Source organism: Peromyscus maniculatus, chromosome 4 (genome assembly GCF_049852395.1).
Source record: "Peromyscus maniculatus bairdii isolate BWxNUB_F1_BW_parent chromosome 4, HU_Pman_BW_mat_3.1, whole genome shotgun sequence".
NCBI lineage: Eukaryota > Metazoa > Chordata > Mammalia > Rodentia > Cricetidae > Peromyscus > Peromyscus maniculatus.
This window is the reverse complement of record NC_134855.1, coordinates 140,128,999-140,156,188: the sequence shown is the minus strand read 5'-3', so window position 1 is coordinate 140,156,188 and position 27,190 is coordinate 140,128,999. Positions and strand designations below refer to the sequence as shown.

The following is a 27,190-nucleotide window of genomic DNA, read 5'->3' as shown; positions in this document are numbered from 1 at the left end:
GGGGACGTCTTCCTGGTGTCTAGTGGGTGAAGGCAAGGAGATGTCGCTAAACATCATGCCGTGCACAGAATGGTTCTTCACCTTGATAATAAATGTAGCTGCTGCCCTGCAAGTCAATAGTACCAAGCCTGAGAAACCCCACTTAAGCCTCTTGGAAGGCAAAGGTGTTTCCCAACCTAGAACTGCTCTTCTCTCAGTCCACAGGACATCTCCTTTGTGACACACTGAAGACACAGGGCAGGAAAAACAGACATCACTCAATGCCTGTATAATTAGTAAACATACAGGTCAGCCAGTCAGGGCATCCAGCTATAGTAAGTACCGTGATGAAAAGCACCAGGAGGGAGCAAGGCACATGACTGATGGAGGCATCAGCAGTGTTGAGGAGGTGGTCCAGGGAGGCTTCCTGACAAGGTAGTCACAGGGAAACTGAGGATCACAGGGGGACATCAACCTTGTGAATGCTGAGGAAAGAGGTACATCAGGGAAGTTCCCAGAGCCCAGGCCCTGAGCATGGAATGTTCGAGAATATCTAGATTCAGGGCCTTTTATTTCCAAGAAGGAAGGAGTCTGAGTTTCCTTGTGTTGGGAAGCCCTGGCAGTTAGTTTTCCACAGAGGGGTCCCAGGCACTCAGGCCTGTTCTCAAGTGAGCCCTCCATCAAAGGGGAGCACCAGGGAGATCTGAGCAACGCAAGGTAGTCTCAGGAGACTCAGAAGAAGGCTCCCACAATTGTCCAGACCAAATGTAATGAGCCCTGGACCAAGTGGTAGGCAATTCACCAGCCACAGGACTCTGCAGAGATTCTTCTGCAAGTCCATGGCCATCGCCAAAGACCCCATGTGATTGGGTCACCCCGCCACACCTATCAAGTCTAGCTGCCAGCTTAGGGGAGATGCATGCAGATCCGCTTGCACCTAAAAATGCAGGCAGAGGGCTGGCTCTGTCAGGCCCCATGCAGCCCTGTGGCTGTGTGTCTACATGTTCACTCAACAAGGAGTAGTGGAAAGTTCCTTCAGGTGGCAGTGTGGCCTCGTGGCAGAGAGAGAGGACTCCTGGGCAGAATGGAGGTACAGAAGGGTGACCTAGCCTCTCTGAATTGTAACTCCTGGGCAGAATGGAGGTACAGAAGGGTGACCTAGCCTCTCTGAACTGTGACTTTCCCACCTCTAAAATGAGTAGCCATGGAGATAATGTCGGCTTTATTAGGTTATGAGGGGATTTTTGTTGTTTTTGTTGTTGTTGTTTGTTTTTTGTTTTTTGAGACAGGGTTTCTCTGTGTAGCTTTGGAGCCTGTCCTGGAACTTGCTCTGTAGACCAGGCTGGCCTTGAACTCACAGAGATCTGCCTGGCTCTGCCTCCTGAGTGCTGGGATTAAAAGCGTGCACCACCACCATCTGGCTATAAGGGGATTTTAAAAAATTCTCTTTTTTGTGTATATATTTGTGCATATGTGGGTATGTATGTTGAGGACAGAGATCAATGTTGGGTGTCTATGAGAAATATTTTTTTAAAGATTTATTTATTTTATGTATACGACTGCTCTATCTGCATGTACTGCATGTATACTTGCAGGCCAGAAGAGGGCATAAGATCCCAGTATAGATAGTTGTGAGCCACCATGTGGTTGCTGGGAATTTGAACTTAGGACCTCCAGAAGAGCAGCCAATGCTCTTAACCACTGAGCCATCCTTCCAGACCCTATGAGGAACTTTTTAAAGCCCTTTACCACCAATGGCTCTGTCTGGTCAACTGCAGGTCACTGAGGCAACTTGGGGTTGCTGAGGGAGGGGCTTCTGTGTCCAGCTCAACCTAAGTAACCAGAAAGCTTAGCTGGTGGAGGAGAAGTCGGCTCTGTCAGTCAAGTGCTCGTGCTCGAGCATGAGGACCCGAGTTCAGATCCCCAGGATGCACATGAAAGAACCAGTGATATCAGGGCACACTTGTAATCCCAGCACTAGGGAAGCAGAGACAGGAGGGGGGGGGGGGGACGACACACACTCCTGCAGCTCACTGGCCATCTGGCCTAGCAGGATCAGTAAGCTCCAGGCTCAGTGAGAGACGCTGTTTGACCCTGTGTGGAGTCAGTGTGGCTGGAGAAGACACCTGGCATCAGTCTCTGACATCCACATGCACATACATGTGAACACGCACAAAACATACCACACACACAAACAGAAAACAGAATAAGTAAGTAACTGTTTTAAAAATGCCTAACTAATCCATGTAGAAGTTGGGGGAGCCTAGGAGAGAGTTGCTCTCATGTGTGTACACACACAGGCACACACACACACACACACACACACACACACACACACAGGCAGAGAGAGAGAGAGAGAGAGAGAGAGAGAGAGAGAGAGAGAGAGAGAGAGAGGCACACACATATAATTAAAAATAAAATAAATCTTTTTTAAAAAAAATAAGAGAACCTGGGAGAAGCCTGGTATGATGATGGCTCACACCTGTATTCCTACCACTCAGGAGGCAGATGCAGGAACATCAAAATCACAACCCACTGTAACCCCAGTCCCAGGAGATCTGATGCCCTCTTCCGACCCTGTAGGCACTAGGCATGCATGGGGTACACAGACATGCATGCAGGCAAATCACCCATACACATTTAATTGGCTAATTAAATTAAAAGTTCAAAGTCATCTTTGCTTAAGTAGTTAGTTCAAGGTCATCCTGGGCTATGTGAGATCATGGCTCAAACAAACCCAATAAGCAAACAGGAAGGAAGCAGTGGAGAGAAGGAGAGAAAGTGAACCACAACTGGAACATTCTATAACAAAGGGACCCTGCATAGCCCTCTGACTTAAAGACAAGCCACAACCTTCGTGGAGGGGACAGCATCCCAGTGCAGCCAAGTTCTGACATCAGACTGTCTGATTCCAGGCCACTGCTCTCTCAAAACATGTCTGCTGAGGTGTCAGCCCAGCATCTTGATGGAAGGAGCCGAGATCCACCCATGCCACTCCCTCCGACGGTGCCGGCAAGAGGCTGGCTCCTCTGTTCAAAGTCTGGCCTTCTCTGAATTCCATGATACCATCCATCATTTATGTCCCACTGGGCAGCCTGCTCAGGTTTCTTGGAGTTTCTGGGTAGAGTGATGCTACTTAATACCATACTCCCCTCCCCCATTCTAGCTGGTTTTGTGTGCCAACTTGACACAAGCTAGAGTCATCAGAGAGGAAGGAGCCTCAGTTGAGGAAATGCCTCCATGAGACCCACCTGTAAGGCATTTTCTCAATTAGTGATCAGTGCGGGAGGGCCCAGTCCGTGGTGGGTGGTGTCATCCCTGGTCCTGGGTTCTATAAGAAAGCAGGCTGAGCAAGCCACGTGGAGCAAGCCAGTAAGCAGCACCCCTCCGTGGTTTCTGCATCAGCCCCTGCCTCCAGATTCCTGCTCTGTTTGAGCTCCTGTCCTGACTTCCTTCAGTGATGAACAGCAAATATGGAAGTGTAAGTCAAATAAACCCTTTCCTCCTCAACTTGCTTTTTGGTCATGGTGTTCCTTCTCAGCAAGAGAAACCCTGACTAAGACACCCCCCAAACACAGGCACACACACAGGTGTACACACTTTTGTTCACGAATTCCATGGTAAAGAAAAGTAGCTTGATGAGAGTGGACAGAGGGGCCCTCAGAGACTCAGGGGACATGGATGCGTCAGTCCATAACAGTGCATGTTACATGGGGCCCCTGCTGCCCCAGGGATCAACTGTCAGCTGGACTTGTCCTCTCGGTCTCCACTTGGTCATGCTCTGTAATCAACCCTGGTGACTGTAACAGGCTCCACCTGGCAGGATCCTGGGAGTGTGAATGAGGTAATACTCCCGCTTGACGCTGAGAAGTACTCACTGAAACAACCACAGTAATAAGGGCAGGACCGGTTGACCGTGTACTATACATTAGACACTGGGGGGGGGGGCGCGGGGCGTGTCTGTGTGTATTGCCCATTGAAGATTTTTATCTCTCTCTTGCACCAGGCACTGAGGACAACAAAATAAACAAGACCATTAAACTGTTGGATGACCCTGGGTGACCCAGTGTCCGACTCTAGTCCCTCTACACAGCCCAGGCTGGCCTCACACTTGCCATCCTCCTGCCTCAGCTGTGTGAGTAGCTGGGATCCTGGCCCTGCACCATGAGACTTGGCTCCAATGCCTGCTTTTTTCTTTGAGCCCACTTGTCTTTATCAAGCCCCGGGTTTCCTGCAAATGAACAAAGCGCGTTTTCTGACCAACCCGACGCTCACTCACTCACTCGTTCCTCCATGTCGTCTTTAGTCTATCGCCCGTCCGCTGGCCTGGTCATCCCCTCATCCATGCTGTCAGTTACTGAGTCCCACCAGCCATCTCTCCACCGCACACTTGCCCACTCACTCCTGTCACTCCATCAGTCCCATCTCCCACACTGCCCCTCTCCCACACTGCCCATCTCCCACACTGCCCATCTCCCACACTGCCCCTCTCCCACACTGCCCATCTCCCACACTGCCCCTCTCCCACACTGCCCCTCTCCCACACTGCCCATCTCCCACACTGCCCCTCTCCCACACTGCCCCTCTCCCACACTGCCCATCTCCCACACTGCCCCTCTCCCACACTGCCCATCTCCCACACTGCCCCTCTCCCACACTGCCCATCTCCCACACTGCCCCTCTCCCACACTGCCCATCTCCCACACTGCCCACCTTCCCACGTTCACCCAACCTCTCATCCTTTTGTCTTCCTACCACTTACCTTTAAACATGTCCCTCTCATTCACCCACCCATCTGTCCTTCCGTCTACCTATGCACCCATTTCACACTCATCCACCATTTATCCATCCATCCATCCATCCATCCATCCAACACACACACAATGTAGTTATCCACCTATGAATCCACTCATCCAACCACACATCCACTCCAGATACTCAAGTATCATTCCATTCATCCATCCATCCACCCATTCACCACACCCCAATCCATCCCTGAACCTTCCCACCCACCACCTAACAACGGCCTAGGGCTTTGTGCATTATAATGCTTTGTGCACACTGTGCTCTGTGAGACTCCCCAGCAAGGTCTCCTGGGGTCTCTTCCGGGGAAGAAATATGGGTGCCACCAGAAAGTCCCCACAGAGGGAGCCTCTCTGTGGCCAGGACTTTGAAAGCCATTGACTTCCAGGGTGTGGGGCCAAAAGATGATGAAATACTGCAACAAGCAAGGCGCAGGCTTCCAGCAGAGCAATTAAAGGTAAGCTAATCTCTCTTCCTTTCGAAGGAGCCAGGGAACTCCAAGACACACAAGAGGAGTCAGCAAAAGGAGAAACCAAAGCCGCAGAGATCAAGGGCTAGCAAGCGGATGCTCCTGGTATATTTTCGTGAGAGCTCAATTTCAGTGTCCTTCAGGCCTGGGGCTTCTCCTGCCTCCTCTCCTCTCCTCTCTGCTGTCCTTGGTTAGTGCTCCCTGCTGCCCTCCTCCCCCCACATCTCTCTTCTTAACCCTCCCTCTCAGCTCCCCCATTTAAGCCCTTCACTCCAGCTGTTCACAATAAGGAACAAGCTCCCAGGGTGAGACCCGGTGGGACAGGACCTCCTCTTCACGCCGCCTCCCAGCTGCCGACCTCACCTCCAGACCCAGGAGCTCCCTCTTCAGAATCACACAGAGGCAGTCCATGAGCAAGGCCACTTTAATAAGCGCGTGTCCATCTGACAGCATGACACAGAGTTTGAGCGCTGTGTTGAAACGGCAAGGCTGAGCCACTATGCTGCTCATGAAACACACTATGACGCTGTGTCTATTAAAAATCACAAAAGCATCCAAACTGATGACGCCTGGGATAGATGCTCAGCGTAGGCTTCTCTATCCGGAGACTGGGCTACCACCCACCCCTGCCATGAGCACTTCACCCCTCTTTTGGACCCCTCGCCCACAGTGGGTCCATCAATGAGAAACCTGAGGAGAGACATGGGTGAGGCCTCAGCCAGCCAGCACACTGGCTCATCTAACCCAAGAGCACAGGCTCTGGGGCCCAGAGTCTTGACCTCCACTGTCCAGGGCCGGTTTATTCTTCACAGTTCTACGGGGCGTGCATGATATAGGCCCACTCCTGCCAGCCCTGGAAAAACTAGCGAATCTGCTTAAAGGAGAACATTTGATGAACAGCAAAGAACAGCAGAAGCACAGTGAGACGGCCAGGGAACACCTCATCTGCTCAGACGGAAAACGGTAGCACGTCTTGCCACCCTGGGTACAGCCCGGAATGGAGAGGTGCGATCTGCCCCTGCAGGCGGCTAATTCATCTCTCCTCTCTAAGCTGCCAGCTCCTCCGGCCCTTCCTCTTTCTCCAGACAGTCTTGTGTATCCTAAGCTGGCCTCAAACTCACTATGTAGCCAAGTGTGACTTTTGAACCCCTGATCCTCCTGCCTCTACCTTGCTGGGATTCCGGGCGTGCACCACCATAACCCAATTTCTGCACAACTGGAGATGAACTCGGGACTTTGTGCATGCTAGCTAACCACTCGACGGGCTAAATTCCCAGCCTGTTACAAAGAAGGAAAGGGGGAGGAATTTAAATGGGGGCATGCGTGACACTGCTTCAGCTCCTCGGGTCCCGCTGGAGCTGCCTGGCCTTCACCATCTTCCCCATACTCGATCCCCTCCTGATTGTGACTGAGGAGGCGCCACCTTTAAAGGGAACTCAGCCCGTGGCTGAGCAGAGGTGAGCATCTTGGGGACAGTCTAGTCTGATTCAGTTAGGATGGGGCTCTGAAGGGCTTCCCTCTCGCGCACCAGGACTGAAGCCTGTGAGACCTTCAGCAGCTATTTCTGCCGCTTTCTTCCTCCCCTTCCAGCCGTGAGGAGGCAACTGGGGGTTGCCATGGAAACGGGCTCATCCTCCCACAGGAGGTTTGCCAGCTCTGATTTCCTGCAAAGATAAGAAGAAGCAGGCAGCAGTGGGGGGTCACCCAAGCATGGAGATGGGTTTCCCTGGGGATGCCCAGACTCCTGCCAATCACACTGTCTATCCGGGAATCCCGAGGGTGCCTGGAGACCCAGGGCCAGGGAAGCCTCCCAGACCTGGCTCTGCTCCGAGGGGTGAGCCCCTGGAACACATGGGCGCAGGGCCTCTTCTGTCTTTCCGGTTAGTTAAAAGGACCTCATCACAGATGTGCCTGTCTCTCATAAGCTGCACCATGTTTGGGTGTTCCTGGCTGCCAGCTCTCTAATGCCAAACAGAAGTGTCCTACCGCCACCCCTGGAGCCCTAGGCATGAAGAACAGACTGCCCACCCAACATCTGCTTCTAGGAGAGGTGTGTGGGCTGAGCTCTACTGGCAAGAGCTGTGTGACCCCAGGCAAGTCACTTAACCTCTCTGAGCTGGCTTTCTCCTCTGGAAAGCTGGCATAACACCCTATCTTCTCCAGGATGCTGTGCAGAATGGAAATAGAGGTCTGCTGTGCCCATCTCAGCACTTAAAGGCACTTGGAATGCTGGGTATGGTGGCGCACACTTTTATCCCAGAACTTGAGAGGCAGAGGCAGGTGGATCTCTGTGAGATCAAGGTCAGCCTGGTCTACATAGTAAGTTCCCGAGAGATCCTGCCTCAAAAATAAAATAAAATAAAAATAAAAAGAATAAAGACACTTGGGAAACAAGGCCTAATAGCAGTGAGCACATTTGCGGTTACAGGGAGGTTTGCAAGCCACGGTGCCCTCGAAGTCAGCCTGAAATGGACACAAAGGTGAGTTTTCACCACTGACCTGGGCAAAGGCTGTGGTGGCCAGAGTCAGGTGAGCAGTGTGGCCCGAGGACAAGCTGTCTGGTTCCTTCACTTCATCCACCAGTGCCCCCAAGAGTCAGAACAGGGGCACAGACTCCAGTGCTTTCGGGACCAGAAGGGACTAGGGGTGCCAATGCTGACTCGGCCAAAACCTCATTCAAGGAAGGAATGCTGGGGACCCCAGGCAGAGCTACTCTTGGGACCGTCGGCCCCGTGTGGCCAGGGCACCCACAGGAATCCTCCACATAATATGATCTATACTGTGTTGTTTGACCGGATCTTTCTATGTAGCCCTGGCTGTCCTGGACAAAGCTCTGTAGACCAGGCTGGCCTAGAACTCACAGAGATCCTCCTGCCTCTGCCTCCCGAGTGCTGAGATTAGAGGTGTGCGCCACCACGCCTGGCTACTATGTTGATTTTGTTGTTTTTGGTTTTTTGAGACAGGGTTTCTCTGTGTAGCCCTGGCTGTCCTGGAACTCATGTAAGTCTGCTTGCCTCTGCCTCGTAAGGACTAAAGGCATGAGCCTGGCTATGTTGATTTTTGAAGTACAGGCTGAACAAAGCTGTGCTGCCGGCCTGTGTACACTGAGGCAGGGGTTTGTGTGCTGGGATGCAGGGACAGACTCCCTAGACTGACTCTCCAAACATCTCCCAGGGCCAGGCCTTTCCGGGCGGGTCACACTGCATCCCAGTCTTAACACAAGGAAAGCCCTACTACCTACTGTCTGTGAATCAAGGACAGAGGACAGGCATCCACGTGAAGAGAGGGAGGGCCATGTCTCTTTAATAATCTGGGGACAGAACTTAAAACACACTGACTAATCCTTACGGGTCCTCCATGACCCACATCTGCCACGCTGGCCAAGGCCTGGACTACACCGGCTGTTAAAGGTAGGGACAGCAATGGCTCTGGGAGTCGGGGGCATGGTGGTGGGGACTGCTGGTACCACGGGACAGGAGGCATTGGGGAACCTGGAACGCAGGCAGCCTGATCTGGAAGCACGTCTTCACAGCGGGATACAGAGCTTTTATTGGCTCTCCATGTCCTCTATGTCCCCTCCTCTAGACACAGCATTCTAGAACAAGAGAGCCAGTGAGGAAGGCATGGGAAGTCAGGAGACCCCAGGTGAGTGTCGTGTCTGCTCCACAGGTCACAGCCTGACGCGGTACCGGATGGGCACGTCCTCCTCGGGCTGCATCAGCCCGAAGCCGTATCTGCTGAGGTCAAACTCGGGGACCTCTGTGTCCTCGCTGCCCAGCCGCAGCTCGAAGTGACTCAGTAGGAGGACCACAAATCTGTAAGGAGAGAGGGTGTCAGCCTGTGTGCTTCTCTGGGCTTGGCAGAGCCTGGTAAGGCGAGGATAGCTCCGAGCTGAGTGAGGCTGAGTGGCTGTGCCCATGGCTGTCATTTCTACATCGCAGCCCTAAGAGCCAGAGTGTGGTTCCCCAGCTCTCCTGCCTGCAGCATCATGTGCAGATAATGGAGCGGAGCGGCCAGAGGGAGGGCCCCAGCCACGTGTCTGCAACCCCACACCCACGCACCTGGGTAGTCCTGAGTCCCAGATGCATCACAATGCGCGTGGTGACAAGACTGTCTCTTCCAGCCTCTCGACAAGCCTGTGTCCCCTTTCCCTAAGCCTAGCAATCTCAGTCAGCCCCGGCCAGGGCCACACCCACCAGGAGTGCCTGTGAAATTAAAGCCGGCACCACTCCCTCAAGACTTCTTACATGTGACGCAACTGTCACCGGGGGCCACCTTTGCAAGGCGGCATGCTCTACCACCACCTTCTGGAGACACATAAAGCTGCCATGTCTAGGATGCCATCAGTGCCTCAGTGACAATGACAAGCTCTGCCTTGTGACTCACTACTGTCCACGTGATCCTAGTCGTCCCGTGCCTCATCACTGTCCCCCACCTCAATTCAGAGGCCCAAAGCCAGGCAGAGCACACAGCAAGGACTTTCTCCTCTCACTGAAAGAGGAGCTAGCAAGTGGGTGAGCCACGGGAAAACTGGCCCACTAGACTTAAGGAGAAGTGACCCTCGCCGGGGTCTGTTCCCACTTGGGGGCTTGGTTTTCCTGGGGGGGTCAAAGGGAGTAAGGGCAAGCTGGCTCTTCCAGCTCTGGAAGGAGAGTTTATCTGAGATAGGTCTTATGACCTGTGTCCCCAATGGTCAGAGCTATCAGAGCTGCCATTGGCTGAGAGCTTCCTATCAGGGAGCTCACAATGACCGAGGTCACAACAAATTCTCTCATTTGTTGAGGTGCCATGAGTCAGGTACCATGCTAAACACATAAAACCCAACACCTCTTTTGCCTGTCCCTTAACCGGATGAAGCAGGAACTGCAAAGCTCTGTCACAGTTATTAATCTGAATGAGAGCATCTGTCCTGGTGTGACTGATAGGCTAGGGCACAAACATGAGCGGAGGCGACCTCACATTTGCTCGCATGCTGTTTCACGTTCCCGATGCAGCGGTGAATGCAGAGCCTGCACTAGCCAAGCATGCATGCATGAGCATCAGCTGACCGCCCCGTTCATCAGACTTTGTGTCTTTTTAAAAAGTTTTATTTATTTATTTATTTATTTATTTATTTATTTATTTATTTATTTATTTATTTATTTATTTATTTATTTATTTTGGTTTTTCGAGACGGTTTCTCTGTGTAGCTTTGCACCTTTTCCTGGAACTCACTTGGTAGCCCAGGCTGGCCTCGAACTCACAGAGATCTGCCTGTCTCTGCCTCCCGAGTGCTGGGATTAAAGGCGTGCGCCACCACCGCCCGGCAAAAGTTTTATTTTTTATTATGTGCATGTGGGAGGTGTGGGGGGGGGAGAGATATATGTGCACATGAGTGCAGTACCCGAAGAGGCCAGAAGAGGGCATCAGATCCCCTGCAGCAAGAGTTACAGGCAGTTGTGAGCTGCCCTACCAAGGTGTTGGGAACTAAACTCAGGTGCTGTGCAGTAGCTCAGTCACTCTTCACTTCTGAGCCCGCTCTCCACCCTTGTGCATTCTTTAGGCATGTGTAAAACTGCATGACCACCTTCCATTTGGCTCTAATCTTCCTCAGGTGTCACCGATGACATTTTCAGATGCTAGGCTTCAGGCTCCCTGTGCCTATAACCTGTGGTTTTATTTTGGGGGGGGGCGCATTTATTTTGTGATGCTGAGGATGGAGCCTCATGCCTGGTGTGTGCTAGCCAGCGTCCCACATCAAGACCCAACCTCAATCATCTTGTTATTCTTGCTTTTGAGATAAGAGCTCATGAAGTGGCCAAAACAGGCTTTGAACTCGCCATCCTCCTGCCTCAGCCTACCCCATGGCTGGCACTCTAAGTGCTCCTAAGCCTGGCACCCACTGTTTTCACTGCCTGACTATGCATGACAAGGTGGTTTGGAGGAAGGCACATTAAGCATTAGGGCAGAAGTGACTCCATCGTTATTTCCACTTTACTCTGAGGAAAGTGATCAAAAGGTTAACATGACTTACTGTCCCCTGGCATGGCGCCTGCATGCTAATGATGTGAATGATACAGACGCTAGCTAACATTTCTCAAAGCCTGTGATGAGTCACGTGGTGGGATGGGCACTTAGAAAGCTCCATTCTGATCCATTTGGAGCTGCAGTCAGCACCCACATTCTATAGTTGAGGAGACAGGCTCAGGAGGTTCCAGGATGGAGCAGTGGGCAGATAGCACAGTCCCTGGTCCAGGCAGTCTGTGACCCTGGAAACTGAGGGTCAGGGGAATCCCAGGAGGAGCACATCAGAGCTTCTCAGCTCTCTCGGGAGTTACAGCAGCCAAGAGGGGACCCTGAAGCTCAGCCAGTTTCTGCCACAAAGGTCTGAACCTGCTGCGGCAGCCACAGATGGACAGCCATGGCCAGCTGGACCCAGCAGCCAGCGTTTGGTTTTCCCACGCCACCCTCACAGGGAGAACACTCCTGCCAGATCTGACCATTGTGTAGGAAATCAGAAACGTGGCTTTTTTTTTTCCCCCAAGAACTCTTCTGATTTTTAAAAACACAAACAGATTTGTGGACAGGAGTTGAGTCTCTGCGGGTTTGGAATCAGCCTGAGGCCATCCGTCAGAACAGTAAAGGTATCAAGTGTCACTGCACCTTGGCTACATCCTGCACCACATCCAAGTCCTGCCCTGGCCACACCCCACCAGTGGGCCCCTTCCCTGCTGGGCCCTGCATGCTGTGGCCCTGCATGCTGTGGCCATGCATGCTGCCCCCACGCATCGCCCCCCGAGAACTCACTGTTTGATACTGTTGATGGCATAGCTCTTCCCCAGGCACTGATTGTGCCCTGCTCCCCATGGCATGTTGTAATTCTTCAGCCGTTTCCCATCTTTGTAAAAATCCTTCTTCTCTGACCCATCTGGGTTCAAGAATCGGTTGTATTTAAACACCTGAAACAAGAGGGTGATGTGTGACGTCCCTCCACACAAGCCTGCACCAGGACAAAGGACTGAGGATCTCGTGCAGACTTGTCATAACTGAGCATAATGGGAAGTGACCGGACAGGGCCGGCTTTGAGGGACTGTGGAGATGACGATTCCCAGGCTGCAGAGGGAGCAAGGATCACGGCAGGCTGCCACTCAGGACCGGCTGATCCCTCAGCCGCTCGTTTCCCCCACACCCACAGTCCCTGAGATGATCAGTCCTGCCCCCGATACTGACCTCTGGCTCTGTGTAGATTTCTGGGTCCTTTTGGGGACTCAGGAAAGGGAAGAGGAGGAGGCGGTCACCACGTCGAAGAGAGAATTCCCTCCCATCTGCCATAGGCAAAGCCAGGTCTGCCATGACCTCACGAGTGATGAAGGGGGCAGCCGTAAGCCGGAGGGTCTCATTTAGCACACTGTCTGCAAGAAGAAGGCAGGAAGCGTTAGCCAGCTGCCCTCTCACCCTCTGGACAAACAGAGCAATGGCAGAGGCTGCACACCTTGTACACAGTCACACAGCAAGGTGGGAAAAGCCAGATGATGAAGTGTGCGCTTTGTGGTCCCCGAGAAATGCTTGGATGTGAGGGGACAGGGGAAAGTGGGAGCCCTAGGGATATCAGAGAGCTGAGGGGGTGTTTAGGGCCTGGGTGTCTGCCGAGGACAATTTCAAGAGCCATGCCATATTGCCTGCCTGAGTTACGTTTCTGTTGTCCAGTATGGAGCCACTAACCAGAAACTTTTGACATGCCTAGATAAGTCCTGAGTTATTAGAAAATAACATTTCCTTATCTTTCTGCTACAGTGACCATTAGTAACAATGTTTTGTGGTTAGGTTGCTTGGTTGGGTTGCTTGGCAACCCAACAGTCCCCTGATCTTTTCCCAAAGAAAGTTTCCTGGTCTGCTTACTATAAAACCCACCTGAGAAAAATAAAATTTTGCAGCTTGATCAGAATACTGTCTTGCTGTCAATTCTTTGTGTCTCTTGTCCCTTCATTCGCCATTCCCCCTGCTAGGGTCTCTGCTGAAGATCCCGCTAGCCGGGACAGGTGTCTGCTTCTACCTACAGTGTACATTCCATTCTGGAAATAGTCCCCTGACGTTCCTCTAGGAACCACACCCCTGTGTCCAGAAATTGGACAGTTGACCTACTCTTAGCTGGCGGGTTTGAGCTTCCATGGGCTCAGCTCAGCCCCCTGAGCCCTGTGTTTGGTTCTGGATGGCAGGCATATAACCCAAAAAGCCAATGAACACATTCCTGGGACTTTAGATAGGAATGCTGGATGAGAGGCCCCGCCTCCAGCTGCCGGCAGCTGCTGGCCTCCACAGACCAGGGGCACCCCAGGAGAAAATGAGGCTGAAGGATGGGGAGAGACTTAGCCCTGGCAACACCGTTCAAGCTCCTGGGTCCACCTGAGCCTGAAGCTAGAGACTTTCAGTTGCACGACTCGGATTGAGTCCCTTTTCCATTACAGGTGTTTCAGAAACACTTGACACTAAGAATCCCTTGAGACCAGGGGACTTGAGTAGTGATACTGGGCATGGAGGACACGGAGGGACCCTTGGAGGTAGCCAGGTTAGCAGGTTTGACCATCCTACCTAGCACAGGCATGCTGTCGAGAACCTTCTGTGGGAGGGTGGGCATCTGTGACACAGGCTGCTCTGCTTGCCAGACAACACGCTTCAGTTCTTCGTGGACAGCCTCCAGGGCCTCGGGATTCTTGAGGAGGAAGAGGAGGAGCCAGAAGGCCGTGGGACCCATATTCCCCTGCAACAAGGAGAAGCCCGTCACTCACCACATGAAACAAGAGGTCTCCTCAGGCTGAGCTACAGTGCAGCGCTCAGCATGCCTGGTTCCCACGCTGGCCCATCACCCAGACTGTGGCCAAAGTGTGCTTGGGGCTTTGTTTGGTTCAGCCTGGTACCTGCATGAAGGCCACTCCTGCCGTCTTGACATTGAGTGAAGCCCCTGGTCTGGGGTCACACAGGGAAGCCTCCGTAACTCATCCAAACAAGTGTAAAAGAGGAGCAAGCCCTAACACTGGGAATGTCTGAGGGTGGCTAAGCCTGGGGCTTCCCGTGTTCCTCTACAGTTTCCACAGAAGAAGCAGACGACGTCTCCCTGCCCTTGAACTTGGGCTCAGTCATGGACTTGCTTTGACTAACAAATAACATGAAGTGGAATTAATGAATAGTAGATCTCTGGCCTTCAGAGACCTTGTTTACGTCCCCGCTTTGACTGGGCCTTTGGATCCAGGATGAAAGACACACAGGGCACAGCTAAATTGCCCCAGCTGGGTCAGTTTAGACCAGCCAGATCCACAGACCTGTGAGCGCATGTCTATCAACACAGGCTGCCGGGTTTAACTAGCTGATAACAATAGCTATTTATAGTTTAGAAGACCAAGTTTCCTTAATGCTTCTTGTGTTACGGTTAATCTCTCGAAGGATGAGCAGAGAAGCATTTAAATAAAGATTGTTAGTTTTTTTTTTTTTGTTTTTTTTTTTGGTTTTTCGAGACAGGGTTTCTTTGTGTAGCTTTGCGCCTTTCCTGGAGCTCACTTGGTAGCCCAGGCTGGCCTCGAACTCACAGAGATCCGCCTGGCTCTGCCTCCCGAGTGCTGGGATTAAAGGCGTGCGCCACCAACGCCCGGCTAGATTGTTAGTTTTTTAACAAAAATTCTTTGAAACTTCCCAAAAGATGACCTAGGAAAATCAATGACATGCTGTGCTCCAAGACCAGGTCAGACCTGCCTAAACATCTTCACTGGGCTCCTCCGCACCTTTCACTGATTCGAACACGGATCCCGAGCAACCTCAACCTGCAGGGAGGTTTTGTCTATCCTAAAAGTGACTGTAGTCACAGACTCAAGCAGCATCATTAGACATCATCTTTCCCAATACGGTCTTCCAAACATAATTGCATTGGGCAGAGGACATGAACTGCAGTCCTAATACAGAACCCCGGAATTGGAAACAAGCTGACACCAGAGAGGAGAATGATGGCCTATCATGTGGTAAATTGTTTAAAAAAAAAAAATTAAAAATCCCGGTTCTAGCCAATCAGTGGTGGTGCACTCCTTTAATCCCAGCACTCAGGAGGCAGAGTCAGGAGGATCTCTGTGAGTTTGAGGCCAGCCTGGTCTACAGAGTGAGATCCAGGACAGGCTCCAAAACTACACAGAGAAAACCCTGTCTCGAAAAACAAAAAAAAAAAAAAACAACAACAAAATCCTGGTTCCTTTGGGTCTGAAAGACCCACAGGAGCGAGCAGAAGGCTGCAAGGTATGGGGCAGGGCTCGTCGGAGCTGCTGTGGGTGTTTGAAGAGGGGCCATGTGAGGGAACAAGACTAGGAGACACAGGACCCTGAGGTCCCCTGTGGGACAGAGGCTGGGGGCTGGGAAGTTGAGGGGACAGACTGACTTCCTGTTTGGGTGGGGGTGAGTATGGGGGTGTGTTCACATGTGGAGGTCAGAGGGCAACCTCTGCTGTCATTCCTCAGGTGACACCCGCCTTGTTTTAAGACAGGTAGGCTAGGCTAGCGAGCTGCGGGGGTCTAGCCGTCTCGTCCCCCCAGTGCTGCGATCACAGACGTGTGCCTTCACGCTTGGCTTATCGTTCTTTGTAACATGGGTTCTGGGAATGTTCTCGGGTCTTCGTGTGTACACGGCAAGCCCGTGACAAACGGCTCATCTCCCCACCATGTCCCCAGCCCCAGACAGACGTTATTTGCATTCACATACCCATTCAACCTTTTGAATTTCTTTTGTTGTTTTTAATTTTCTTTTATTTTTTGAGTTTATACTATAATGATATCATTTCTTCCCTTCTCTTTCCTCCCTCAAAACCTTTCTTTTCATACACTCCTTGCTCTCTTAAATCCATGGCCTTTTTTTTCTTTCTTTCATTTTTTTGTTTTGTTTTGTTTTGTTTTGTTTTTTTGTTTTTCAAAGTAGGGTCTCTCTATGTGGTCCTGGCTAACTTAGAACTTGATACTCTGGTTCTAATATCAAGGCTGGTCTACAGATGCACCTGTCTTTACCCTCAGAGTGTTGGCATTCAAGGTGTGTGCCACCACATCTGGGCCCGATTGGATTTCCTACGGGATGTTCCACCTTTAACAGGTGTACTGCAGGAGTGTCCTGAGTGGTTTTCATGGTGGTCTGTCATGTCGTGGGGATTGTCCATGTTATGATATGAAATCAAATAGAAAGCTGGATTTAGACAAGTGAATGGCCTTAGCATCTTTCGGCCAACTGCACGGTGTGTGTGTACGCACATATGTGCATCCTGGATTTCGCCCATGGTGGCTAGCCTCAGCTAGCTTATGGTCTAATTTTTCTGCTCTGACCTTGTTTCACGGTCAGGCTGAAGGCAGAGGCAGTAGTGGAACAGGAAGAAGACTCGGAAAGGTGGCTGGCCTGAGGTGGAGAAGCTAGTCAGCTCCCTATCACCAGAGTCCCCAGGGCAGTGGTGGCCCAAGACTGGAGCCAGCCTGTCCCAGCTCCAGACACCTTCCTCCACCCCCAACACACCCCAGCCTGGACCTTAGATCTCGGTCTTCAGGAGCTGCCTCCTCCCAGGTCTTGGGATGCTGGGGTGTGTGCTACCTCCCCCATCAGTGTCCTCCTGGCCCTCGGGCCCCAGTTTCAGGCAGCTTAGGGAGGATCCAGATGATGTTTGTAGAGCACTCAATGGGACGGTTGGCCCACAGGACAGCTCAATATCACTCGGAGTTATTACTTGTGACTCACGGTCTCCAGTCTGCAATAGCCGCCAAAGGCACAGTTCCTCGACTTCGGCAGCTTCTTCCGGCTCCTCAGCCTGCCCCCCAAACACTGTCTGTGTGGGTGTCCCACCTCCACCTCGGCCCTGCCCCGCATGCCCCCAAACACTGTGTGGGTGTCCCACCTCCTCCTCGGCACTGCCCCGCATGCCCCCCAAACACTGTCTGTGTGGGTGCCCCACCTCGGTACTGGCCCGCATGCCCCCCAAGCACTGTCTGTGTGGGTGTCCCACCTCAGTACTGCCCCGCATGCCCCCCAAACACTGTCTGTGTGGGTGCCCCACCTCCACCTCGGCCCTGCCCCGCATGCCCCCAAACACTGTGTGGGTGTCCCACCTCCTCCTCGGCACTGCCCCGCATGCCCCCCAAACACTGTCTGTGTGGGTGCCCCACCTCGGTACTGCCCCGCATGCCCCCCAAACACTGTGTGGGTGTCCCCACCTCGGCACTGCCCCGCATGCCCCCCAAACACTGTCTGTGTGGGTGCCCCACCTCGGCACTGCCCCGCATGCCCCCCAAACACTGTCTGTGTGGGTGCCCCACCTCAGCCCTGCCCCGCATGCCTCCTTGGCTGGCTCCCTGCTTCCCACCCCCATACCCAGTGCAATGGCATTAACTGCCGTCTGTCCACCGTTGGTCCCACAGGTTTTCTCCGGCCTACATCCTTACCCTGAGCTCTAGACCATCATCTGCATCTCATGCGACCAAGCCCCGAGCTTCTGCCTTGATTGTCCCCTCCTCCGCACCCCCCCACCCCCGCTGTTAACAGCCTCTCCCCCTCCTGGGCTCACACCAAAGCTGACTGGATACTTGCTGACACTGGCTCCCAGCCTTGCGCCTACCATGGGGGACTCCAGGACCTGCCGCCTCTCCCCTGCCCTCTCCACCCCACATTCTCTGACCTAGAGACTGTGGTTTCCTGGCCTCCATTTCTCCTCTAAAGCACAACAGGCCACATCTGCTGCTTAGAATGAAGCTCCCTCATTGGAGAGGTCTGGGGGGTCTGGGGGGCTCTCAGATTGCTACCTCTCCATACATCACCCTCACACCAACTTCACGGCCTTTGCACCCATTCTCTCTGCCTGGAACTCTCATTCCAGAGACCCCCATGGTGGCTCACCCTTCACGCCAAGTCTGCTCGGATGTCACCTGTCCACTGGTGCCTCTCTACTATTCTCTCCCGTGACCTCACAGACTCACCCATGCATTAACTGTGCTCTCCCCTGCTGGAAGCTTGCTCTGTAGACGAGAACTTTCATCTGCCCTGCCCACTACTCGATACCCAGTTTCTAGAATGAAGCCACGTACACATACGCATGGAGGCTGAATACATTTCTGCTGCTGATGTTTCATTTGGTTGGTTTTTGGAAACAAGGTCTCATGTATCCCAGGCTAGCCTCAAACACACCATAGAAGAGTGTGATCTTGAACTTGTGGCCTCCTGCCTCCACCTCCCAAGTGCCGGGATGACAGGTGTATGCTACCGGCCTGGTTCTACAGATCTCTGTTGAAACACCTGGGAAGCCTTTGCCACCTGCTGGGTGCAGGTCAAAAGCTCCTTTCACTGTCCCACCATACCCTGAGGAAGGAGCTGCACAGCTATTGTACGGGTGGGTAAACTGAGGCACTGCAGGGTGTGGTGACTGACTTGCTAGAAAATGAAAGCCACCTCATATCCATGCAGGCCCCACAGCTGGTGTCCAGAGCTGTTGGACCATACAGCCTTCTGCCCGGATGTCATGACTCAGTCCTCCAGGCCCCTCTGCTGGAAGGACCTGTCCCCACTCCAAGCCTTGCTGGAGGCCATTCCCTGGGATCTGGCTCTCAAGTGCCTGGCCAACTCCCTACTCTCTGGACAGAGGTCACTTCCACAGGGGGCTCTGAGGACACTCTGGAGCACCCTGTCCTTTTGGCCCATAAATATGTTATCAGGCATGCGTAGGGCCAACTGCTGATTAAGCCCTGGCCTGCCGCTGCCAGCCTTTGCCTGCAGGACAGTTAATAGCTCTGAGGACAACTAAAAATAAGTTGCCAGTCGATGGAGAGGAATCACCCAGGGAGACCAGCCTGTCCCACAGTCACTGCCAAGTGGGGCCTAGAAAAGGCAAGGGGCTGGGCGGGGTGGGAGCAGTGACCAGGCCTCAGACTCAGCATCCAAGCGATGGGCCTTCCCCCCAGGTCAACATTTGCTCCATGCCCAACATCACTGATTGACATCTTAGTTCCCTTTGTCTACCTGATTCTCCAAGATCTCAGTGGCCAGCATAGCCTCCTCACTGGTGACCTGTTCCTGTCCGTAAGGGGAACCTTAAGATCCCAGAAATCAAGGCTGGGGGGATGGCTCAGAGGTTAAGAGCATTCACTGTTCCTTCAGAGGACCTGGGTTCAATTCCCAGCACCCACGTGGTAGCTCTGTAACTCCAGTTTCATGGGATCTGCTGCCCTGCTGCCCTCTACTGGCCTCCTAGGTACCAGGTACACACACACACACACACACACACACACACACACACACACACACACACACTTAAATAAATTTTCAAAATGAATAGTTTCTTTAAAAAAGGAAAATCCTGCAACTCTCGCTTGCCCCCCCCCCCCCCCCCCCCCCCCCCCCCCCCCCCGCGAGGAGATTCACGCCATTGCTCTTCCTCCGGTGTGCTTACTCACCTGGCTTCTTCCACACTCAATTCCCTGCTGTTGCCCTGGCAGGCTTCAACACTGTACTTGCTGCCTCCCCTGCCTGAAATATTCCAGATTCCCAGATCTCTGAGGCTAGCTTTCTTCACATCTAGACACAGCTCAAACATCTCTAATGGAGGGGCCTCCCCGAGCCTCCAGCTGTGACACCCCGGACAGCTCCAACCGCAGCCCTGCTTCCTACCACACATTCTCCTCCCTGGCCATTGAGCAGTTTCCTGGATCTCAGCTCCCTGCCCCAGCCCAGCTGAAATGCAAGCATTCCCAGAAGGACCTGCTGAAAGCACTCACAGGAGCTTTTCAGTGATTCTCAGAATCACTGGTCTGCACACTTCAAAGCAAAAACAAATAAAACCGCCAAGGTCGTGGAAACCAGTGAGAAGCAGAGAACACCAGAAGAACGGAAGCTGAAGAGGCAGAAGGGCTTAGTGCCACATAGGATGCTGATGCAGGGCCGGGCCGGGATGAGCGTTAAGTGACCGCAATAGCTCTTCTCAGTGGTCAGCTTGAGATGCAGAAGATCCACTGGGGAGAAGGCTTCCGGCATGCCTGTGAGGACAGTCCTGCCTTAACCGAGGCAGGAACCACTCCCTGGGCGGCTGCACTCCTGGGCTGAGTCCTGCCCTGTGTCAGGGGGCGGAGGAGCTGAGCATAGACCATGTTCTCTGTTCTATGCTTTTGGACCACAAGTGACAAGATGTCAGGCTCCTGCCGCTGTGACTTTCCCTCAGTGATGGGCTGTGACCTGGAACTGTGATTAAGACACAGCCTCCCTTCCCGAGCTGGCTTTTGTTGGAGTGTCTCATCACAGCAACAGGAAAGTAACGAAGACAGAGGCATCTCTGGGATGACCGTGAGACAAGGTTAGACCACGATCACGGGGCTGGGCTAAGCCTCCTAGTTTGGCATCAGGCTGTGGTTCCATGGGAGGAAGTTCTGACGTAAGCAGAGGGGAAGAGCTGGGCTCTCTGCACAAATGGGACAAAATCACAGCAGGAGAAGGGGGAAAGATCTTCGGTGTGAGGGGCTGGAGGCCAAGTCCAGGAGTTCATTAGACTGCGTGTGGACTTTCCGCATGCACAAGGCCTCATCCACCCTAGTACATTATAAACCAGGCATGGTGGCACAGACTTATAATCCCAGCATTCAGGAGGTGAGGGAAGAAGGATCACGGTGTTCAATCACCGTGTTCAAGGTCATCCCTGGCTACATAGCAAGATTGAGGCCAGCTTGGGCTCCACGAGACCCTCTTTTCTATCAGTCTGCCATTTCCCCACATGTTAAATAAGCAATGCCTGCCATACAGACTGCTGGTCAGGACAAAGAGCGAGGACTGGGAGGGGCCAGCAGGCTGTGCTCACACCCTCATCCGCTCACACCAGCACACGCACTTGAATTCCACACCTGCACACCCATGCCCACCTGTGTGGCCCAGAGCTGCAGCACCAGTGCTCGGGCCTGCATGTCCTCCGACACCCCCATCTCCTCCAGGTGCCTCATGTAACTCTCCAGCCAGCTGCTCCGGTCCGCCCTGGTGGCCAGTTGGGCTGGGGACAGCAGCTTCCACAGGCGGCCTTTGACGCTGCACGCATGGTCCTTATCCCCTGCAGGGAGAGAGCACAGAGGAGAAAGGTTTGAGTTCTGCCAGGGCCGGGGCCCGCCCAGCCTCAGCTTTGCACGAAGCCACAAGTGCTCTGGGTGTCACTGGTGGGAAAGCTTGGGGTGACGCTCTGTAAGAGTCACCTTGCCTGGGTGGGACCCATGTCGCTTAGCAGAAAGGCATAAGGCCCTGTCCCTGCAAGAGAGAACTCTCCTTAGCAAAAACCAAATTGAGACCTGGTAAATGTGTGGGCTCTATAGGGTCAGGTAGGAGGGCCACACTCCAGACAACAGAGCCTCCCTCCTCGGGACCTAGCCCAGAGCAAGGCCAGACCACGCACACAAGACCAGGGGCTCAGCAGAGCAGAAAGAGCCGCACTGGCCATTGGCGGAAACAGATATGGGGGCTCCACTCAACTTCATCTAGGGCAGAAAGGTAAGGTCGGCGAAGGAAGAGACCCTGAGGAGGCCATGTAGACCTGAAAAATGGGGAGACCTCCAGGCTGCTGCAACAACCCCCCACCCCCCCACCCCCCGCCCCCGGCCTGGCAGAGCAAGCGGCTCCACCCAGGCAGAGTCGGTGCTTTCTAAAGAAGCCAGTGATCCAGGTGCTCTTGTAGAAACCCACGTGTGTCTGTCTATAGTTCCTGGTGCTGGGGCTGGAACTCAGGCCTTTGCACATACTGAGCCGCACCCTAGCCTCCTTCTCCATTTGTAACGTTGGCATTGAAGCCGGCGAAGGCCATAAGAGCACCTCAGAATATCTGAAGCTCAGCTTTGCCTCAAGGACACCAGCCTGGACATGAAGCAGGTATAGGAGAGGACCTCTGTCTACAGAGGTGACCCACAGCGCAGTGTGCTTGAAACAAAGTCAGGCCCTGAGGGTCTACACGGAACAACACTGCTGGTATGTGGTCTGTGAGCTACAAGGCAGGGCTGGCTTGTTGACGTGGATGCTATCCAGTAAGCTGTCCCACCTGTCACATCCCCCAGTGACACCACAGTGGTTGCCCATCTGAACCAGGTGGCATCGTCTGGCAATGCTTTCCCAGGAACTAGTCTCATCTTTATACCCCATCTCACAGCACACACACAAACATGAGGTTCACTGATCTCCAAAGCTACCCCTGGGGAAACTGGGCACCACCTGGGGTTGCTAGAAGCTCTCTCACTGTATGTCAGGTGACCTGCTCAACAGACTGAGACCTGGCAGCCTCAATCCCAGGAGCTTGTGTGGATGGAGCGTGTGGCTAAGCACAGGCTTAGGAGTGTGCACATGTTGAGAGGAGCATGCATGCATGCACAGGCTTATGAATGTGCACATGCTGAGGGGCACATGCATGCACAGGCTTAGGAGTGTGCACATGTTGAGGGGGCATGCATGCACAGGCTTACAAGTGTGCATGTGTTGAGGGGCATGCATACATGTATATAAGGAAGTTAAAGCTGAGTATCAGTCACTCTCCAGCTTCTTTCAGAGACACTGTGTATCTGTCGCTGAACCTGGAGCTTGCGGATCTGGCGTACTGGCTGGCCAGCGAGTCCCAGGGGATCCCACTGAAAAGCTGCCAACCGACTTCAAAAGCAGTAAACCCCAGTGCTAGGACTGTGGGCATGCTGTCACACCCCACTTTACGTGGGCCCTGGGACCGGAACTTGGGTCCCATTCGTGTGTGACCAATACTCTGCCGACAAGTCATCTCCCACTGTTCACTGGTTTTAGAGTCGGTTGGCAACATTTCCAGACAATGGGCTCAACTTCTCTGTACCATTTTGGGTGGTGCAACATTTCAGATTTAAAGTAGGGAGCCTATGGGCTCATCTGAAGCACAAACTTCCTGTTTCCCTCTGTACGGAGTTCTGGAGAGCTCCTCATGTCCTGGGGGCCCAGACTCCAGCCAGGCTGACTGTGAATCCCCGGGAGATATCAACATGGGGGATTTAAAAAAACCACCAAGGGACACAGGGGGTGACAGCATCACCCCAGCAATGCTCCGGATGTCCTCAGAGCCACCTGACCAGATAGTCAGGAAAGAGGCCAAGGGTTCCGCACAGCCACAGAAATGTCTGGCTGTCCCTGAGGCCTAACCTCACAACGTCAGTCAGTCTCTTGTTGTGCAGTCACTGTGGCCGTGTGTGCGTGCGCGCGCGCGTGTGTGTGTGTGTGTGTGTGTGTGTGTGTGTGTACACATGTGCACATGTGTATGCTGTGTGGATGTGTGTGTGTGTGTGTGTACACATGTGCACATGTGTATGCTGTGTGGATGTGTGTGTGTGTGTGTGTGTGTGTGTGTGTGTGTGTGTGTATACACATGTGCACATGTGTATGCTGTGTGGATGTATGCATGTAGAGACCAGAGATGGATGTTGGGAGCCTTTCTCTACAGCCCTGGTTCTCAACCTCCCTAATGCTTCGATCCTTTAACAGTTCCTCAGGTTGTGCTGACCCCCAATCAAATTATTTTCATTGCTACTTCATGACTGTCATTTTGCTACTGTTGTGAATCATAATGTAAAAATCTGTGTTTTCTGGTGATCCCTGTGAAAAGGTCATTTGACATAAAGGGGTCATGACCCACAGGTTGAGAACCACTTCTCTACTGCCTTCTATCTTTTCTTTTTGAGAAAGGATCTCTTACTAAACCTACAACTTGTCCTTCTAGCCACATTGGCTGGCCAGTGAACCCCAAAGGATCCTGGTGGATCCACCCCACTCCCAGTGCTGGGGTTACAGGCAAATGCCACCACACTTAATCTTTACTTAGGTAACGGGGTTCCAAATCAGGTCCTCATGCTCTGACATCAAGCACTTTACCCAGGAGTCACTTTTCCAGCTCTGGACTCTTTGTTTGTTTGTTTGTTTGTTGTTTTTTGTTTAAGACAGGATTTCTCTGTGTAGTTTTGGAGGCTGTCCTGGATCTCGCTCTGTAGACCAGGCTGGGCTCGAACTCACAGAGATCCGCCTGGCTCTGCCTCCCAAGTGCTAGGGGTAAAAGCGTGCGCCGCCGCCGCCACCACCACCCGGCTTTTCCAGCTATGGACTTTTATAACAACTAAAAAGCACCTCAGAATGGTTGGCCCCATCTGTCCCTGTGCCCAGAACAGTTCTAAGGACAGAGGCGGTGACCCAGATGGGAGATGCAGAAGCCTGTGTTGTGTGGGTCTGACTGAGGCCTGAACCATTTCTGGGACCCAGTCACTTCCTTATCCACAGAGAGAAGCCTTCAGCCTTGCAGCTCAAGTGTCTTTCCTGGACACCACAGCTCAGAGATGGTCCGGCAGAGACAAGCTGGGAGTGCCTGGTGTGTTACCTCAGGGCTTTTAGAATCTTGATCACACCATGACTCTGTGAATGACTCTTCTTGAGTGTGGCGGCACACATCTGCACTCAGGAGGCAGAGGCAAGAGGATCACCAGTTTGAGGCCAGCCTGGGCGACACAGGGAGTTCCCAGCTGTCCCGTCCTACACAGCAAGATTACCTCTCAAGCCCCTCCCCCACTATTAAAAGCCCTTTTTCATAAAAAAAAATATTTAAAGTAAAACACACACCCCCTTATTTGTTACTGCATAAGACTCTCGAGACTAGAGGCCCTGGAGGGTCAACTTCCCTTTAACATGTATGATTTTGCCAACATGGATACATTTATACTTGAAAGATACTTGAAAAGATGGAGAACTCCACATACATACAGGGAACGCTGAGAGAAAGCAAACCCAGTGTGGGTGCACACCTGTGATCCTAGCACCCAGGAGTGGAGGCAGAAGGATTGGAAGTTCAAAGTCATCCTTGGATACCAGGTGAGTTTGAGGCCAACCTACAAGAGATTCTGACCAAATATATGTGTGTGTGTGTGTGTGTGTGTGTGTGTGTGTGTGTGTGTGTGTGTGTATGTGTGTGTGTGTGTGTGTGTATGTGTGTATGTGTGTGTGTATTTTTTTAAAGGAGGAGGAAGAGAAGGAGGCAGCAACCTAAGAGGTCACACTGGTTGTGCTGTAGAAATTTATTCTCTCTTCCTTATCTAAATCCTCGAAGGTAGAAATCCAAACATATCATTGCCACATCTGGATCAAGGTGGAAGATTCTGGCCAACGTCCTGAACCTTGGTCAGCAACTATCACGGATTTCCTCCCCTTCTATTTCACAGATTTGGGGGCTGCTCTCACGTGATACCTCATGTATTTAATCAGCCCCTACTCTGGCCCAGGTGAGTTCTAGCTCCTGCTGTCCCAGGCAATGTAGCCATGAGTCTCTTTCTCTGCCACCATATGTGTGTATTTCTGGAGGATCATTTCCTGGGAGAGAGCACAGGAGAAAAAGATCTACATTTGATATATATATATTTTTTTTTGTTTTTGTTTTTGTTTGTTTTTGTTTTTCGAGACAGGGTTTCTCTGTGTAGCCTTGCACCTTTCCTGGATCTCGCTCTGTAGACCAGGCTGGCCTCGAACTCACAAAGATCTGCCTGCCTCTGCCTCCCGAGTGCTGGGATTAAAGGCGTGCGCCACCACCGCCCGGCTACATTTGATATTTTGGTGGGCTTGGTCCAGAGGGTCATCTGTGCACACTCCACTCATATGGTCCGTCAACTACTTGGTTACACCTGAGGGCAACTGTCCAACACTGCCACCTGCTGCTCAAACTGGGAAACAACCTTTCATGGATTCGTCCATGAAAGGTTATGGACTAGGCTCCCATGGAGGGAGGGACAATGAAAAAGAATGCCAAGGTTTTCTGGAGAAGCAACTGGTGCTGGGATGGGACATGTGTTTAACACACTGGATTTTGCAATCAGACAAAGGGTGCCACCCACCTGCTGCATGTAATGGCAAATGCGTGCATCTGTGTGAGCCTCAGTTTTTCTCTCTGCAAAGGGGTTTCTGTGACGTCAGCCCCCAGGACTGCGTGAAACGATGAACAATCTCTATAAAGATGACTGTGTGGCCAGCTCACAGAGAAGGCATGCAGAGGCCAGAGAAGCCAGACGATGCCTCAGCGTGGTAGGCGGGGAGAGGAGCAGGGTGTTGATGCCCTTTTCTGCCCTCCGGGCTGGCAAGAATTCAAAGACCGATGACAGCTTTCTGACAATGCTGTGACGATATGCAAGGGACAACAGAAAGCCACCAGTGTCTACTCAGCAGACTGGCAAACCAACAGAAAGATGGGTGGCGGCCCCAGGGTATGGCAGATGCCTCGTTTTCAGCGGAGGGGTGTGAACTGCTCCATGGCTCTGCACACCTGTAATTCTGGCTCTTGGGAGGCTGAGATAGGAGATCCTAAATTTAAGACCAGCCTTGTCTACAGAGAGACCCTGCTTCAAAAAAGCAAAAGGAAGCGGAAAGAAAGCATTAAAAATGCAAAGATGTGCCAGGTAGTGGCGAGCACACCTTTAATCCCAACACTCAGGAGGCAGAGGCACTCGGATCTCTGTGAGTTTGAGCCCAGCCTGGTCTACAGAGCGAGTTCCAGGACAGTCAGGGCTATGCAGAGAAACCCTGTCTCAAAACAACAACAAACAAACAAACACACTAAGCTGGACCCCAGATGTGACCACACTCAGAACAAAAGTCCTCAGCAAGCAGAGCTACTAGGACCTCGGCCAACCCTAAACGCCGCCTTCAAAGATGGCGCCATCCTTCCCATCTGACACAGTGAGACCACAGAAACATGGGGAGGTGGAGCCCAGAGTCTGTCTTCTCCTCTCCTTTCTGCTGCGCTGTGCCACCAGAGCAGGGGGCAGAGGGAAGTGGTTATCTCCAAGCCGCCAGCAGAGCAGGGATGCCGGAACACACGGCTGTTCCTGGCCTCCTCACAGCTCCCGTCATATGTGCACTTGGCTTGGTCTCCTCCGGAGCTCCGCATCCAAGTGGACCACCACGGTCTGG

At 52.6% G+C, this 27,190-nt stretch overlaps 1 protein-coding gene and 1 long non-coding RNA gene across 2 annotated transcripts in view; one reads left to right on the top strand and one right to left on the bottom strand.

Annotated features, from left to right (window-relative positions):
• Window positions 1–2,324, top strand: part of LOC121828946 (uncharacterized) — an 8,428-nt gene extending 6,104 nt beyond the window's left edge. Inside the window, exon 2 of the long non-coding RNA XR_013050934.1 lies at window positions 1–2,324. This exon is cut by the window's left edge and continues 3,319 nt beyond it. This is a non-coding gene — a long non-coding RNA (uncharacterized LOC121828946).
• Window positions 2,325–8,522: 6,198 nt separating this feature from the next.
• Ptgis (prostaglandin I2 synthase) overlaps window positions 8,523–27,190 on the bottom strand; it is a 41,733-nt gene continuing 23,065 nt past the window's right edge. Inside the window, exons 6-10 of the mRNA XM_006993537.4 lie at window positions 21,130–21,311; window positions 13,820–13,988; window positions 12,461–12,642; window positions 12,038–12,189; window positions 8,523–9,066 (exon numbers count right to left, since the gene is read on the bottom strand). Coding sequence (XP_006993599.4) covers window positions 8,922–9,066; window positions 12,038–12,189; window positions 12,461–12,642; window positions 13,820–13,988; window positions 21,130–21,311 — 830 coding nt within the window. The 3' untranslated portion in view covers window positions 8,523–8,921. The remainder of the gene's footprint in view (window positions 9,067–12,037; window positions 12,190–12,460; window positions 12,643–13,819; window positions 13,989–21,129; window positions 21,312–27,190) is intronic.